Genomic DNA, 13552 nt, shown 5'->3' with positions numbered 1-13552 from the left:
GAATGGTTTCCAGAAGACAGAATGCTTCCTATCCCATCTCCAACAAAACAAAACAAACGAAGAAAAAACTCTTTCTGTTTCGGCCTTGATAACTCACTACAAAATTCTCCTGCAAAACTTAAAGGATTAAACATACTGAAATAAGTTAACAAACATTCTTTACCTTGTCTACAGCAGAAACCTTAGCTCCTTTGTCCAGAAGGAGCTCTACTATCTCAATATTTCTCATCTTGGTTGCCTTTATAAGTGGTGTTTCTCCATCCTAAAAGTGAAAAGTAGGCCTAATAAAAAACCCTTCCATTTATACTCAAACGCAAGCAAAGACTAACAACCGTGTAATAAATTAAATGCTTAACTTTTAAGAGCATTTTTAAAATAAAAAAATGTTACCATGCAGGTAATAACACTTCAGTGTGTATGTTCTCGAAGTATCGCAAACTCCGTAATCTAGATTGATTAGAATCACAAAATGCAATACACATTTCTATTAATAACAGTGTTGAAGAGAGAAAGAGAAGATGCTGATGCAATACAAGAGATCTGAGGAGACTGGAACAGCAAAGAGATGACAACAGACTGGAACATGGACAACTTAATTCATTGCTGTATGTATTTCCTCTACTTTTTTTATTCCTACAGACAGAATGAAGAGATGCCAGATCTTTCTAGTTAGTAACATCAGAAGCCTCTTCTCTCACTTTCCACTAGCGCCTTTCTACCTCTTATCATGTTTAATGTCAGCATTGCTGAGGGGAAGTATCCACAGATTCTGTACTATTGAGTTTTAGTAAAAAGTGGTATTGATCAAAGGGAACATTAACATTACTGAAAACAGACTCTGTAACTTAGTTTTGGTGGTGGTGGTTTTCCTTAAAACAACATGCACAGTTTCCACAGTTAACAAAAACAGAATTTGGTATGACGATCTTAAAGCTACACAGGAGTTGAGAAAATCTAACAGATGTTAAATCAAATAAAATCATGTCCATAATTAACAGTTACCTTCGTACATGTTTCAGTATCAGGGTTGCATTGCAAGATATCCCTCACCATTGTAGCATTTCCTTTTTCAACTGCCCAATACAATGCAGTTTTATTATCCTATAAAAAGATTTAAAAAAAAGTATTAAATGTTAATAGTACTTCCATTCAATTGCATTAATTGCAAAGGCAAATATAAAATACAGTCACCATGTCGAAAACAGCACACTATACAGCAAAATTTTAGCACAGTTTGGGACAAAGGGAAATACTTCCTAATCTAATTGGTACTTCTGTGGAATTTCGGCAGGAAAGAAATATGATCACCCATAATACAACCTGGCTAGAGAACATAAAGCTATTTTTAAAACCTAAGGAAATACCTTAAGAGCTTCACCAATCCCAGCAGATTCAACGTATTTGGAAACAGTTTCTAAAACCCTTATCTCCCAAAACCATATTTGAGTATTTGCTCTTTCATGACTCAGATAACTTATCTTATGAAATAAAACAACTTTTTTCCAGAGTAATGTCTTTTTTACCTTTATTATGTAATAGTCATGTTTCTCCCTCTCTTTTTTTCTTCTAATAGGACAGGGGAACTTTCCTATTAGAACAGGGAGCTACTGACCACATCCAGGCCTTAAAAAATTCCCTTTTCATCTCTCCTCTATAGTATAGCCTAATGACAGAACTCTTGTATGGGGAGCGGGGGGGGAGGGAGGGAATGTCAGCTGGTCATTTTTTAAAAAATAGGCCATGCGAGCTGGAGAGCTACAAAAGTGGATGGACAGGAAAGTCAACATAAAGCACCACGACGGAGGTCTCCCATTCATCATCATATCAACCGTTCCCCCAGTTCAACAGCATCTGCAAATCTGCTGGAAGTACGTCATTATTTTTTCCAATTGTGGGTGCTATCCCAGGAAGTCTCTCTGACTGCAGTGTTCTTGTAGCCTAGTGACTGCACCTGGACTCTTCTGCTTGATGTCATTTGTGTAGAGACATTTAAGGAAAGCCTCTGAACACACACCTGCTTCTAAGGAGGAATGTGAAAGTCCCTCTTGCAGTCTTCTTCCTTACATACTTTCTTGGTTTTTAGCTCTTCCTCTCCCACCTCTAGGTTTCACAACAAACTCCGTATAAAGCCCTCCCCATCAGTTTAGCAGGCCTGGTCAAAGATATCTTTCCTCTCTGGTCCTATAGGTTTGACGTCCTCTATCCCTCAGTGAGGCGGGTTCCAACAAGGCCTCAGACTGAGGAAGATGAATCCTTGCTGCCAACATCACCTGCACAGCCAGGCTCTGGTCTGATAGATGCTTGCAGCTGGACCTCTCCCCCTTACCAGAAGGACTGAGGTGAACACCCCCCCCTCGATCCCCCCCACACTTGCCCACAGAGCCCTAAAGTCACGTTTAATCTACTCAAGATTCCCCTGACTGAACCACTGGTGTCCACGTTAATGAGCAGCAAGAAACGGAGTAGCTGAAAGGCCAGACAGGATCCAGCAATCTTTCTGCAACATCACAAATCTGGGCTCTGGGCAGGCAGCAAATCTCCCAGAAAAAAATACATCTCACTGGCAGACAAATGCTGCTGTGCCACACCGGGGGGGAGCTGCTAAACACCAGTACTTATCACCAGTTTTGGTATCACTGGTCCTACTCTGAAGACCTGAAGTACACAGCCAGCATCTTCCTGTGATGGGCCACAATCAACAGGGCCACAAATGTATTCCCAAGATTAACAGCTACAAATAGGGATAGAGCCATCCTCACGCTGCCAGAAGCCCCAAGTTTACAACTTCCACCCTCTAGGAGCTTCGACCTTCTTTCTCTTTTTCTATTGCATACCACGATGCTGAAAAACTCCGGATTTTCACACCCACGTGAACAAGAAGCTGACACACACAATTTCAGGCTTTCAATGGCAAGTTAGAAGAGATTCAAACACTACTTTTCCTCCAAACTAAAAGACATCTTGGCTTCTCAAAGAGGCTTTGCATCAACATTGCGCACTAAACCTTTGTAGCTATCAGTAAATAGTAAGTTTAATGTTCAAACATGGCAGAACACGTGTGCCTGAGCTGAATGCAATAACAATTAAAAAATAATAAAAACGGAGAAACCTGAATGTAACAATAAAAGCAAGTACTGTGCTGAGTAATAGAGGTTTTGGTAGAAGAATAAAAGCAATACCATATACAAAGGACAGAGAAAAGAAAGCAGGGATAGACAGAAAATACAGAAGTCAGTAACAATCCTGCTTACTGTGGGAAAGAAAATTATTGAACGAAAACAACAAACAAACCAAGCATAGTCATAGAACTGGCTAAACAGCAATGAATACAGATATAATCGAAGGATTTTCATATTCTAATACAATCTTGGTATTAAATTAAAATATTAAATACTAAAATAATAACGGTAAATTAGTAAAAATTAGTAAAAAGTATTTCGTATCTGTAAAGCTGTTCAATAGTAGCGGTGAAATAAATTCAATTAACATTTTTTGCTTTTCAACTATTATACAAATTAACTCCACAACCACTGCTTATCAACTCATTATAATTAAATGCATTTAAATCTTAAAAATCGCACAACAGAACTTTTTTAATGTTTGATGGGAAGCTGAGTTCTCTGCAGAGCAGACTTGAGCAAATTTTTAAAACCTTGTTGTTAGAAACACAGTATAATTCGTTTGGTTTTCAAATTCTCATCCTATTTAAGAACTATGCTAACATTTACATTGCTGTACTTACCTGACCTCTAATGTCTATATCAGCATATTTATGGAGTAGGGCCCTCACAATTTCAACATGACCTCCTCTAACAGCCCCAATCAGCACAGTGTCTCCACTCTGGAAAAATTGTGAAAGAGCATCAAAGATGAGTTAATACTATTTAACAAAAAGAAACCTATCATGAAACATGTTATAGCCTGTAAAAATAGTGTGCTCATTTTCACTAAGAACCCTAAAATCATTTTTTAAAAAAAGATATAAAAAGCTATTTAAATCCCTGGTTGCATAACTGTGTACATGAGGGAAAAAAATAGATTTTTTTTTTTGTAAAGATAAAATATTACACATTTATGGCAAAACAAACACCTCAAACAGGAGTCCAGCTTAAACTACTAAAAAAAAAAAAAAAGTAGCACATATTATGAATAAATATGGAAAAATTCCGCTCTTTTTACATTCACAGTAATATCAGCCACCCACAATAATAATCTCTTTACAATCAGTCAAGGTTGTCTGCTGTCTGCTTTAGCTGACAGCACAGGCTGACAAAACAATTCTTGAAGAATTTCCGTTTTTTTTTTTTTTCTTTTGCATGCACTTTTGACCATTATCCTGGTTACACGGGCTATGCTGTTTGAAAGAAAAGAAACAAAAGGTTAACTTTACCTCAAATTACTCTCATAAATTACTAAAAATAATTTTGCTATAGTAAATCGGGTTATATAAATGTGAAACAAAGTTACAATTCTGTTTAAAGCATCTCATTTTAACAAAGTGGCTACTTAAGGATATGTCAGAACTTTAGTACATGAAATCTGGAAATTACCTCTAATATTTTTTATGATGAAATAGGAAAAATACATGTAATCCATTTAGTAAACGTGAGGCAGATGAAAAAAAGGAGATGCACAAGATTTTCCAGAGATCACAGTTAAGAAAATAAAAAAAAAAAAAAAAACAAATACTAAGTATAAATAAATATAACTGTGGAATTCAGTCTGAAAGCTAAGGAAGAGTTCTCCCAATCACAAACATTACATATGAGACGGCCAAAGAAACTTTCCTTATCAAAAAAAACCTACCCTGGTATCGGAAAGTGAGACTAATCATTACTTGACATATTTTTGGAATATCATCAGCTGTACTGAAAGTTATAACTCATCCTTTCCAAAGGGTAGATAAGTGGACAGTTGTAGAATTTTCTGAGAGAAGAGGTGAGAAGGGATGTATTTTCTGAAGTATTTTAGGTTTTGCTTTGGTAAAGGCTTGAGATCAAATTTTTTGTTATATGCAACACTATAGCCTAGTATGAAAGGCACTAGTTAACCTCTGAAAGACAGGAAATAGTTGCCAAAAATAATGTTTTTTAATTATAAAACAAATTTTGGGAGGTTTTCCTCACTCCTCTGCAACACCAAACAATTTATCATTAAGTGGGGATGATTAGGAATTCCACCTCAAAACTGTGTTACTAATCTAAACTAAAATACTCACCCTGACAGAGGCACCTAAACGTAGGCATTTTTACATGGGTATCTAAGCTCCGGTTATGCCCTATAGCATGGCGCTCGGCCTGCATCTGCCACTTCAGAAAACCTTGACTATCCTGGTGGCACCACAGAAAGCCCAAGCTACCTCTGCAAAGGCAAATGAATAAAGGCTTGAGGGGCTTGCAAGCTCATTCACGCTCTCCTCACTGCCCATCCTGCCTGCCTCCACCAAGTCCAGTAGCAGCTTAGCTGCGCAGTGCATCTGCCAACAGTTACATTTAGGGGTCTTAATCTCTTCCTCTACTGTACTACACATCCCTTTACTCTTCCTAATATAGGCAAAGGTTTCCTAAAAAAAGGTTTCCACATAAAATGACAAGGCAAATACTGAACTAAATGTATTTGTTTAATAATATCCAATGTTCTACTGTTTTAACCCAAATTTCACATACATTAAAACACAAGAAAACCAGAACATGCAAGTTAGTTCAGTATTAGTCTCATGACACAGACATAACAAACAAATACACAAGACTGAATCAGTTGTGTGGCATATGGTAAAAGACAGAAATTGATAAATCAAGGAATCCAAAGAAAAAAAAGTAAAAACCTTAAGTAACAGTTCACGGCTTCATCTCAGAAAACAAGTCAGGATTTTCGTTTTTCACGTACCTTTACAGAGAAGGTGTTCTAAACAGCATTTGTCAGTTAATATACTTGTAAAATAGCACAACATAAAAATATCCCTAGGTAGCAGAAAGATTAGAGAGCCACACGAAAAAAACGTTGTATCCATAAAACTGTATACACTCATATACTCAATTATTTAAGAAAAAAAAAAACACCCCACACACATATAGATATATAAATAGAAACATACACACACAACCAAATTTATGGTAAGAAAATTTACCCACTCTATCGGGAATGTTCACATAAGTTCCAGCATCAAGAAGATCCTGCACAATTTCAGTATGTCCCTCCTTTGACGCGATCATCAAAGCTGTATTTCCATCTTTGTCTGTTAAGTTTACATTTGGGTTCCTTTTCAGTATTTCTTTAACCGAGTCAGTATAGCCACCCTTCACTGCTACAATAAGTGCAGTCATAGAATTCTTTAAAAAGAAAAAAAAGTTATTATATAGTGGATAAAGAAAACATTATCGCAACAATAGTTTAAGTAACACAGGAACACTCGCTGACACATTACTTCCTTCACCACTCACCACTCAGTTTTTAATTCGAGTCTTTTTCTTTTTTTTTTTCTTTTTTTTTTTTTTTAATAGAAAGCATAGTAAGTACACTTTAAAGGCTAAGGAAAATAAACAGAATACTATAGTAAAGAATACTTTAAATGCAAACAGTAAAACTTAAATCCATCTATTCTAACTCCTGTATACATCACATGCACTGTAGTCATTTTCCCACTGTATGAAAATATAGTGTTAACGGGGCACCTAGGTACGCCAACACCATAAGACATTCAGAAGAACTTCAGAAATTATTGTATTCATATCAAAAGTTGTCTTACATAATGTTCTACTTAACACTCATTAGCATTTTGTTTTGTTATTAAAAAATATTTTAGATTATCCAGTGTCTTATATAGCAAATAAATGAAAAGGCATTTCATTATGAAGACAAAAATATGCAGCTGAAAACTTCTAAAAAAGGTTCATATTCTGAAAGGATGCAACAGTCATAGTTATTTTAAAAAGATATACAGCTTTATATCTGTATATACAGATATATAGCTTTGTTTGATTTACTTTTCAAAGAGCACTGAAGAATAAGCTATTTGGCTTCTCAGGCTTGGGTACAGAGTGAATTTTGATAGAATTAACCAGCGAAAACAATAAGCTCATTAAAACTTCAACGGTACATAACAGCGTATGTCAATATGACTCCACAGTTACACAGTATTTTTAATAAAAGGCATATATAAGCCTAAGTCGTCCTCAGAAGCAGTTTGCAAATAGCTCAGAAGTAATAAACTCCAACATCAACGTTTCATTGTTTCATACACAAAGCTTAGTAATTATATTGCAAAATAAAACAGGAGACACAGATGTACGCACCCAAATTTTACCACAGAAAAACGAGAAGTTACTTACAGCTCCTTCTTGATCAACATCAGCTCCCATTTGCAGCAGGTATTTCACACACTCCAAATGACCCTTCCTGGCTGCCCAAACCAGTGGGGTGGTTCCATACTGCAGAAATATTAATAACATTTTATCATAGTGCTCTTTGTATTTGCTGTCTGCTAAATCCAGTATTTCTCCTTTGCTTTAATGTATTAAACCTGCAGAGACCTAATTTCACCTTGAGAATTAACATAAAACATCCGAAAAAACCATCCCCAGTATATCATATGAAAACTCTCCTGTAACTGTAACGATTCTTACTCCAGCACATTAATTCTCATCTCATGGGCAAAAAAAAAAAAAAAAAAAAAGTAATATTTTCTGATTTAAAATTAGAAAATATCTGACACCTTTTCATTTCTTTTTAGATACAAAAGTTATTTTAGGACATCACATGCTAAGAACTCAGTTTTTCCAAGAGATGTATCGAGCATGAAAGAAATTATTCAATATTAAATAAACAAACTCACTTTGTCAGAGCAGTTCACTTTAGCTCCATGTTGCAGTAAGAGATGTACTATATCTGAATGGCCTCGTCCTGCTGCCCATATGATTGGATAAACACTGTATTGCTTAAAACAGGAAAATTTTTTTAAATGAGCTACATGAAAAAAAATTATAGTCTCAACTATTTTTCATTTAAAAAATATCGATCAGAACGCTCCAAGAGACGATGAAAACATGGAAGAAGGAATACACAGAATTAAATCTGACTGCATTTCAATAGCTGTTGCCTTGCACATTTTTTCATTGATGGCTATGAAGTTATCCGCTGTTTGGAAAAGATTTCATTGTAAAACTCCTCAAATAGGGCTTAAAAATTCACATCCTTATCTCAAAATATGCATCTATAATACAAAAGAGAAACAAGACAGAGACCTCTCAATTATCCTTAACTAATCAAGACTGCAGATCAGTTGTGTCAAGCATGCAGAAACTCCATATGTAAACCACATTAAATTCAAAAGCAGAAAGGTAATTTACTTGTGTTTTTCCTTTACTCATTCACTCTTGCCTCAGATACCAGAGAGCTGACAGTATAAACAACTTGTTCATTCAAGTTTCAAGATGTCTACAGGTTTATGACAAATCTTGCATGCAGAAAATGAAATAAAACTCAGTCTTAGTGTGGTAATTCTCTCTCACAGGTATGAATGCACGCTATGTATTTATATAATCCAGTCCATCTGGTAACTACTATGAAACAATTAGCACAAACTATTGTTTCTAGATTATATAGTATCCGTTATTCCATTAACTTATACGGCTGCAGAAAAAAGTGAATTCTTAAACAAATCACATTACATAGACTATTTATTCTTTTCTAGTATTTCTGGCTGCTCGATTTAAGTCTTGCTGAGATCTAAATATTCAATTGTTTTAATTTAAAAAATTGATACACATTTTAAAAACCATCACTGTATTAACCAAGTACAGCAATGTAGTGCCAAAGACGTAAACAATTAATCAAGATAAGCAAAATTATATATAATTCGGGATTTTAAACTTAAAATAAACAAACCAACCAACCAATCACACCACACACCAACACACACACGTACACACACACACACACACTTACCAATCCTGTGATGTTTGGATTTGCTCCTTTTTCAAGGAGCAGCTCAGCTACTTCCGTACGACCTTTATAGGAGGCCCACATCAGAGCTGTCCATCCTCCCTGGCAAACACAATTCAGGAAAACATCAAAAATGAAAAATTTAATTTAAAAATCCAATTATGCACTTGTATTTAGTTTTATATTCGTCCTAAAACTGTTTTGCAAGTCCAAGACAAATAAGCACCAACCACGCAACCTTCTACTCCTTCTTACGTAATCACTATGCATCTGAAATTACTAATTTCCTGCTGCATGCAAAACTGGGGAAGAGAAGAAAACACTGCCCTAAACGTTATCAAGCTTGCTGTACACAAACAATTTAAATTTCAAGCTTGCACTAATCCTATCACTAGACAATCAACAACCTAAAAAGCAAATACTATCTCAAAACAAGTCAAGCATCCAAAACTAACTTGAAGGACTTATTTTTAACTTTGGTGAAAGAACTTGGTCTTCCTAAGTAATTCTATAATGATTTACTTCATCATGAAAAAGGCCAGGTGTCCTCTTAAGGAAGTAATAAGAATAATTAACTTTGAACTGCATTTGTGCATCCATTAAGAAGTTTGTTCACTAGGAAATGGAGAGACGTCATTACTCAAGGCATTCAACAAGGCAGGTAACCTTTTCCAAAATTAATCTTAAAATAACAATACATGTCCAATACCTGTAAGCACAATTTCTGATTAATTATTACACTTTTTTTGACAGGTAGAATATCCCGCTCAGTCTGATGCAGGCGCAGAGATCAACTACTTACTATGGGAATGGGTCCTAACATTACACTACAGTACAAAAACTAGGCAGGTAGCACATGGCAAGATGTCCCAGCCTCCAGACAGACTGAAACGTCAGTTAAAGGAAGCACTTAAAGCTTCCTATACTCCGAGAAGGACAAAACACTCTTTGGAGGTACCTAATTCCCTCTTCAGGCAATGGAGAAAAGCCTGTAGCTCCTCAGAGGCATCTAACCTTTGTCATGAACTATACAAGACACTTTAGTAAACTCTTGAGATGGACTAGACTATAGTGCCCATGTTCCCCCCGCAAAATATTTAGCAAGATGAACCAAATCAAATCCCAGGATACTAAGAATGAGGACCGCTACATCAATAATCACAGTTCCACAGCAAAAAAGCAAATATGATATGAACGTCTTCTGGGTAAGAACAACACTTATTTTACCAAACAACTGACAAAAAAATTTCAGTTTAGTTCCTTTCCAAAGCAAAATCTGTGCAAATATACAAAGAAGAAAAAGCAGCCTCATAAAATTAACCGCCTTTATTAACATAGAAGCAAGCATAGCAAAGCAAAACTGTTAGAAGTAATATTTAAATATGCATTCTTTTCCATTTCAACAGCACTGAGACCAAAATAAAAGACCTTCAACCTGTTTTGCAAAACTGAAAACCTCCCAACTCCCTGAATATTTGTTATTAAAAAGGAGGTAACTATTTCATTTTAACATTAGGACAACGCATACCAAATCCCGATGCTCCAAACTGACGTTATAATTGAGTAGCTCTGCTACGATATCTACGTGTCCTTCTTTAGCTGCTGAAATAAGAGCTGTCCAGTTATCCTACAAAGAGAAAAAAGATTGTAAGTGACATTCAATATTTTGATATAATTATCTTATTTTTCAAGGATATAACCCAAATGATAGGAAATTCAAAACTCCTTAAAAGAGCTGTCCTTTAGAAAAACAAAATATTTAAAAACTATTAAAAAAAAAAAAAACCTTAGAGACAACCTGCCCGTTATAAACAGGAAAATGTAGACCTACAGCTACTGCAAACATCCTCTCCAATTATGTCCTCTCCTCCCCAGTATTCATTACTTTCCATTCCTAAATTCACTTCAGGTTCATTTCTTAAGAATTGTATGGAGGTAGCAACACCTACAAAGGATTAGAGAAGGATGTCCATACACTGAGAACTGCTGAGTGCGGACTAAGATCACAGAAAACAGTGGTGTTCTACCTCCAGACACAACTGGCAACAACATTTAAGCGGCTAACACAAGACCAAAGCCCAGCCTCTCAAATCTACCACCACTTCAAGAGGAACAAGATTTCCTTCCATTGCTACCCCAGGTGGCTGCAGGTGCAGGAGACTGGGATAAATTTCTGCTTCCATTACAATGTGTCTTCATTCACTGCTCAAATAATATGTAGGTGTGGACTGTTCTTGTTTTATAAACTATACACATACAAATATAGTAACTATTTATATTCTAACTTCTATATATAAACATAGAAACTAACATTTACAGACGATGTAATAAAACATCTCCAAAAATGCCTCACGTTTGCTCTGCCCATCCACCCACCCAAGAGGTCAGGTTTCATACCAGACCTTTATTGTATGTTTACAATGCCACAATTAAACTAAAGTGCAGGAGAGACAAATTAACTACTTTCAGCATGAATACACTGGTTTTCTGCTGGTAGCTCTTCATGGAAATAGAGAGATCTGTCAAAACTTTTAATAATGCCTCTGTCCTCTCCACTTCTACCAGGTACCTTTCAACTACAGAGTCATCCTCTTCTTCACGGGCAGGAAGAGAATCCATAAATTTTTAAGTCTTCTCTATTTGTACATCTTCTGGCTTTCACATAAAATAACCCTTTAATCCAAATTCTCCTTCAGTATTTATTAAAAAATACCAAGATCAATCAAAAATCAACCCCACATACCACTACAGTGGTGAGCAAAACTGCTAGGAACCTCATCTTTGATGCAGTATTCCTCCATCCACTTATGTTTTTCTCTTAACTACTGCCAACACTATTATTATAGCTTATAACTCCCAGAAGAAATAGCAACAGCATTCAGCAGAGATCCTCAGAGAGACATTTAAAGTAGCTTAAATAAAATATTCCTGCTCTTTAAAATCTAGCTAGATAAATTCTAATCTGAGGAACACGGAGTCAGTTATTTTGAGTAAAATTTCTCTTATACGTCATTATTTTCCATCCCTTCCCCTCAACACACACACACTCATCTAAACATCTTTTCTTTGCCTGCCTCTCGAAATTTCTTCTCCCTGTACTGCTAGGTACTGTAAGATAAAGTACTAATACTTACTGTATCCTCCAAGTTGCAATTAGCTCCCTTCTTGAGAAGCTCTTGGACAATTTCTAAATTGCCTTGCTCAGCAGCCAACATGAGTGGAGTCTGGCCATTCTGAAATCAAATGACACGGCAAAAGTGACGCATCAGAAAAATGCCAAATAATGCATATTTGATGATGCTCATCATCAGCAAAAGGACAAAGCCTACACAGGAACATTAAATTCTGTTTCCAGTTTAGTCGTCAGGTGAATGAATAAATAAATAAATAAATAAATCAGGCATTTTAAAAATGCCTACCCAAAAAGAGTTTTAAGGTTAAGAATATCTTTCTTGCCTAATGATTTGCCTAGGGAAGATATCTCTAACAGTTTGTTACATCTTCACATCTTGAAGTAACTCAGGCGCATGGTTAGATTTTATTTATTTTTTTAAACATAGGTATATTACAGTGGCCATTAGAACAGGTTCAGCTTAACAGTAAAATTTCTTGCTGAGGTCAACCAAAAATATTAAAATTATATCCCATACTTTTGTTTGGCAAACGATGCAAAAGCTAGGTGTTCACAGCTTCCCTGAAAAAATTAAAAACAAAAGTAGGTCACAGGTAAGATCACTAGCCTTCATTAACCTTACTGTCAACTGTTCACTAAAGAATGTATTTGATAAATGCCTTCTCCTCTTTTGGTTCCAAGGGAAAAAAAAAAAAATCACAGGAAAATACCAACTCCTTCAAAAAAGCTTTCTGGTCCATCTGGTATTCCCTAATTTTTACAGAGTTTTTCAGGAACTACTGTTAGGATAGTCAACAGTATTAATCATGACAGGATATGCCTGCTATCTAACATAATGTAATTTTTACAGGGAAAAATAAAGTCTTAAATAAGTTCATGCTGGTATATACATTCAAAGTAAAAATATGTATGCTTTTAGATCCTAAAGCACATTTAACAGCAATAAACTGGTATGACCAGACGGTCATCATCAAAAATTGAATACAATGCTCAAAAATCAGTAGAGGAATGAAAATATATTACATTCCAGAATAGAAAGCTTACTAATTCGTAACTATTACTCTTCAAGATGGGTTCTTTAAACACAAGTTAATACTATGGGAATACACATGCCAACTGATTTGGGAAAAGATGCCTGACCAAACAGGAAATCATGCTCGACCTACCTGATAGCCTGCTGTGACAAGATGACTTGCTTGGTAGGTAATAGCAGTGTACGTGCCCTATCCTGACTTTAGTAAGGCTTGGCACTGTCCCCACATGACATCCTCAGACAAGCTAATAAAGTATGGATGAGATAAATGGACAGCGGCAGTCCGAAAACTCGCTGAACTGCTGGGCTCAGAGGATTTTGACTAGCAATGTTAAGTCCAGCTGGAGGCCAGTCACTAGTGCTGTACCCAAAAGGTTGATACGGGATCCAGTACTGTTTGATGTCTTCATTAATGACGCAGATGAAGGGACTAAATGCACCCTCAG

The 13552-nt window shown here is 35.9% G+C and overlaps 1 protein-coding gene across 13 annotated transcripts in view; it reads right to left on the bottom strand.

Annotated features, from left to right (window-relative positions):
* KIDINS220 (kinase D interacting substrate 220) overlaps window positions 1–13552 on the bottom strand; it is an 86140-nt gene that overhangs the window by 57512 nt on the left and 15076 nt on the right. For all 13 annotated transcript variants that reach the window (XM_068937228.1, XM_068937232.1, XM_068937235.1 and 10 more), the window contains 9 exons: window positions 12075–12173; window positions 10469–10567; window positions 8944–9042; window positions 7832–7933; window positions 7329–7427; window positions 6132–6329; window positions 3743–3841; window positions 1003–1101; window positions 164–262 (listed from right to left, as the gene is read on the bottom strand). In XM_068937228.1, the coding sequence (XP_068793329.1) occupies window positions 164–262; window positions 1003–1101; window positions 3743–3841; window positions 6132–6329; window positions 7329–7427; window positions 7832–7933; window positions 8944–9042; window positions 10469–10567; window positions 12075–12173 (993 nt within the window). The remainder of the gene's footprint in view (window positions 1–163; window positions 263–1002; window positions 1102–3742; window positions 3842–6131; window positions 6330–7328; window positions 7428–7831; window positions 7934–8943; window positions 9043–10468; window positions 10568–12074; window positions 12174–13552) is intronic.

This window comes from Struthio camelus, chromosome 3 (genome assembly GCF_040807025.1).
Source record: "Struthio camelus isolate bStrCam1 chromosome 3, bStrCam1.hap1, whole genome shotgun sequence".
NCBI lineage: Eukaryota > Metazoa > Chordata > Aves > Struthioniformes > Struthionidae > Struthio > Struthio camelus.
The sequence above is the reverse complement of the archived record's forward strand: the minus strand, read 5'-3'. Positions and strand labels throughout refer to the sequence as shown.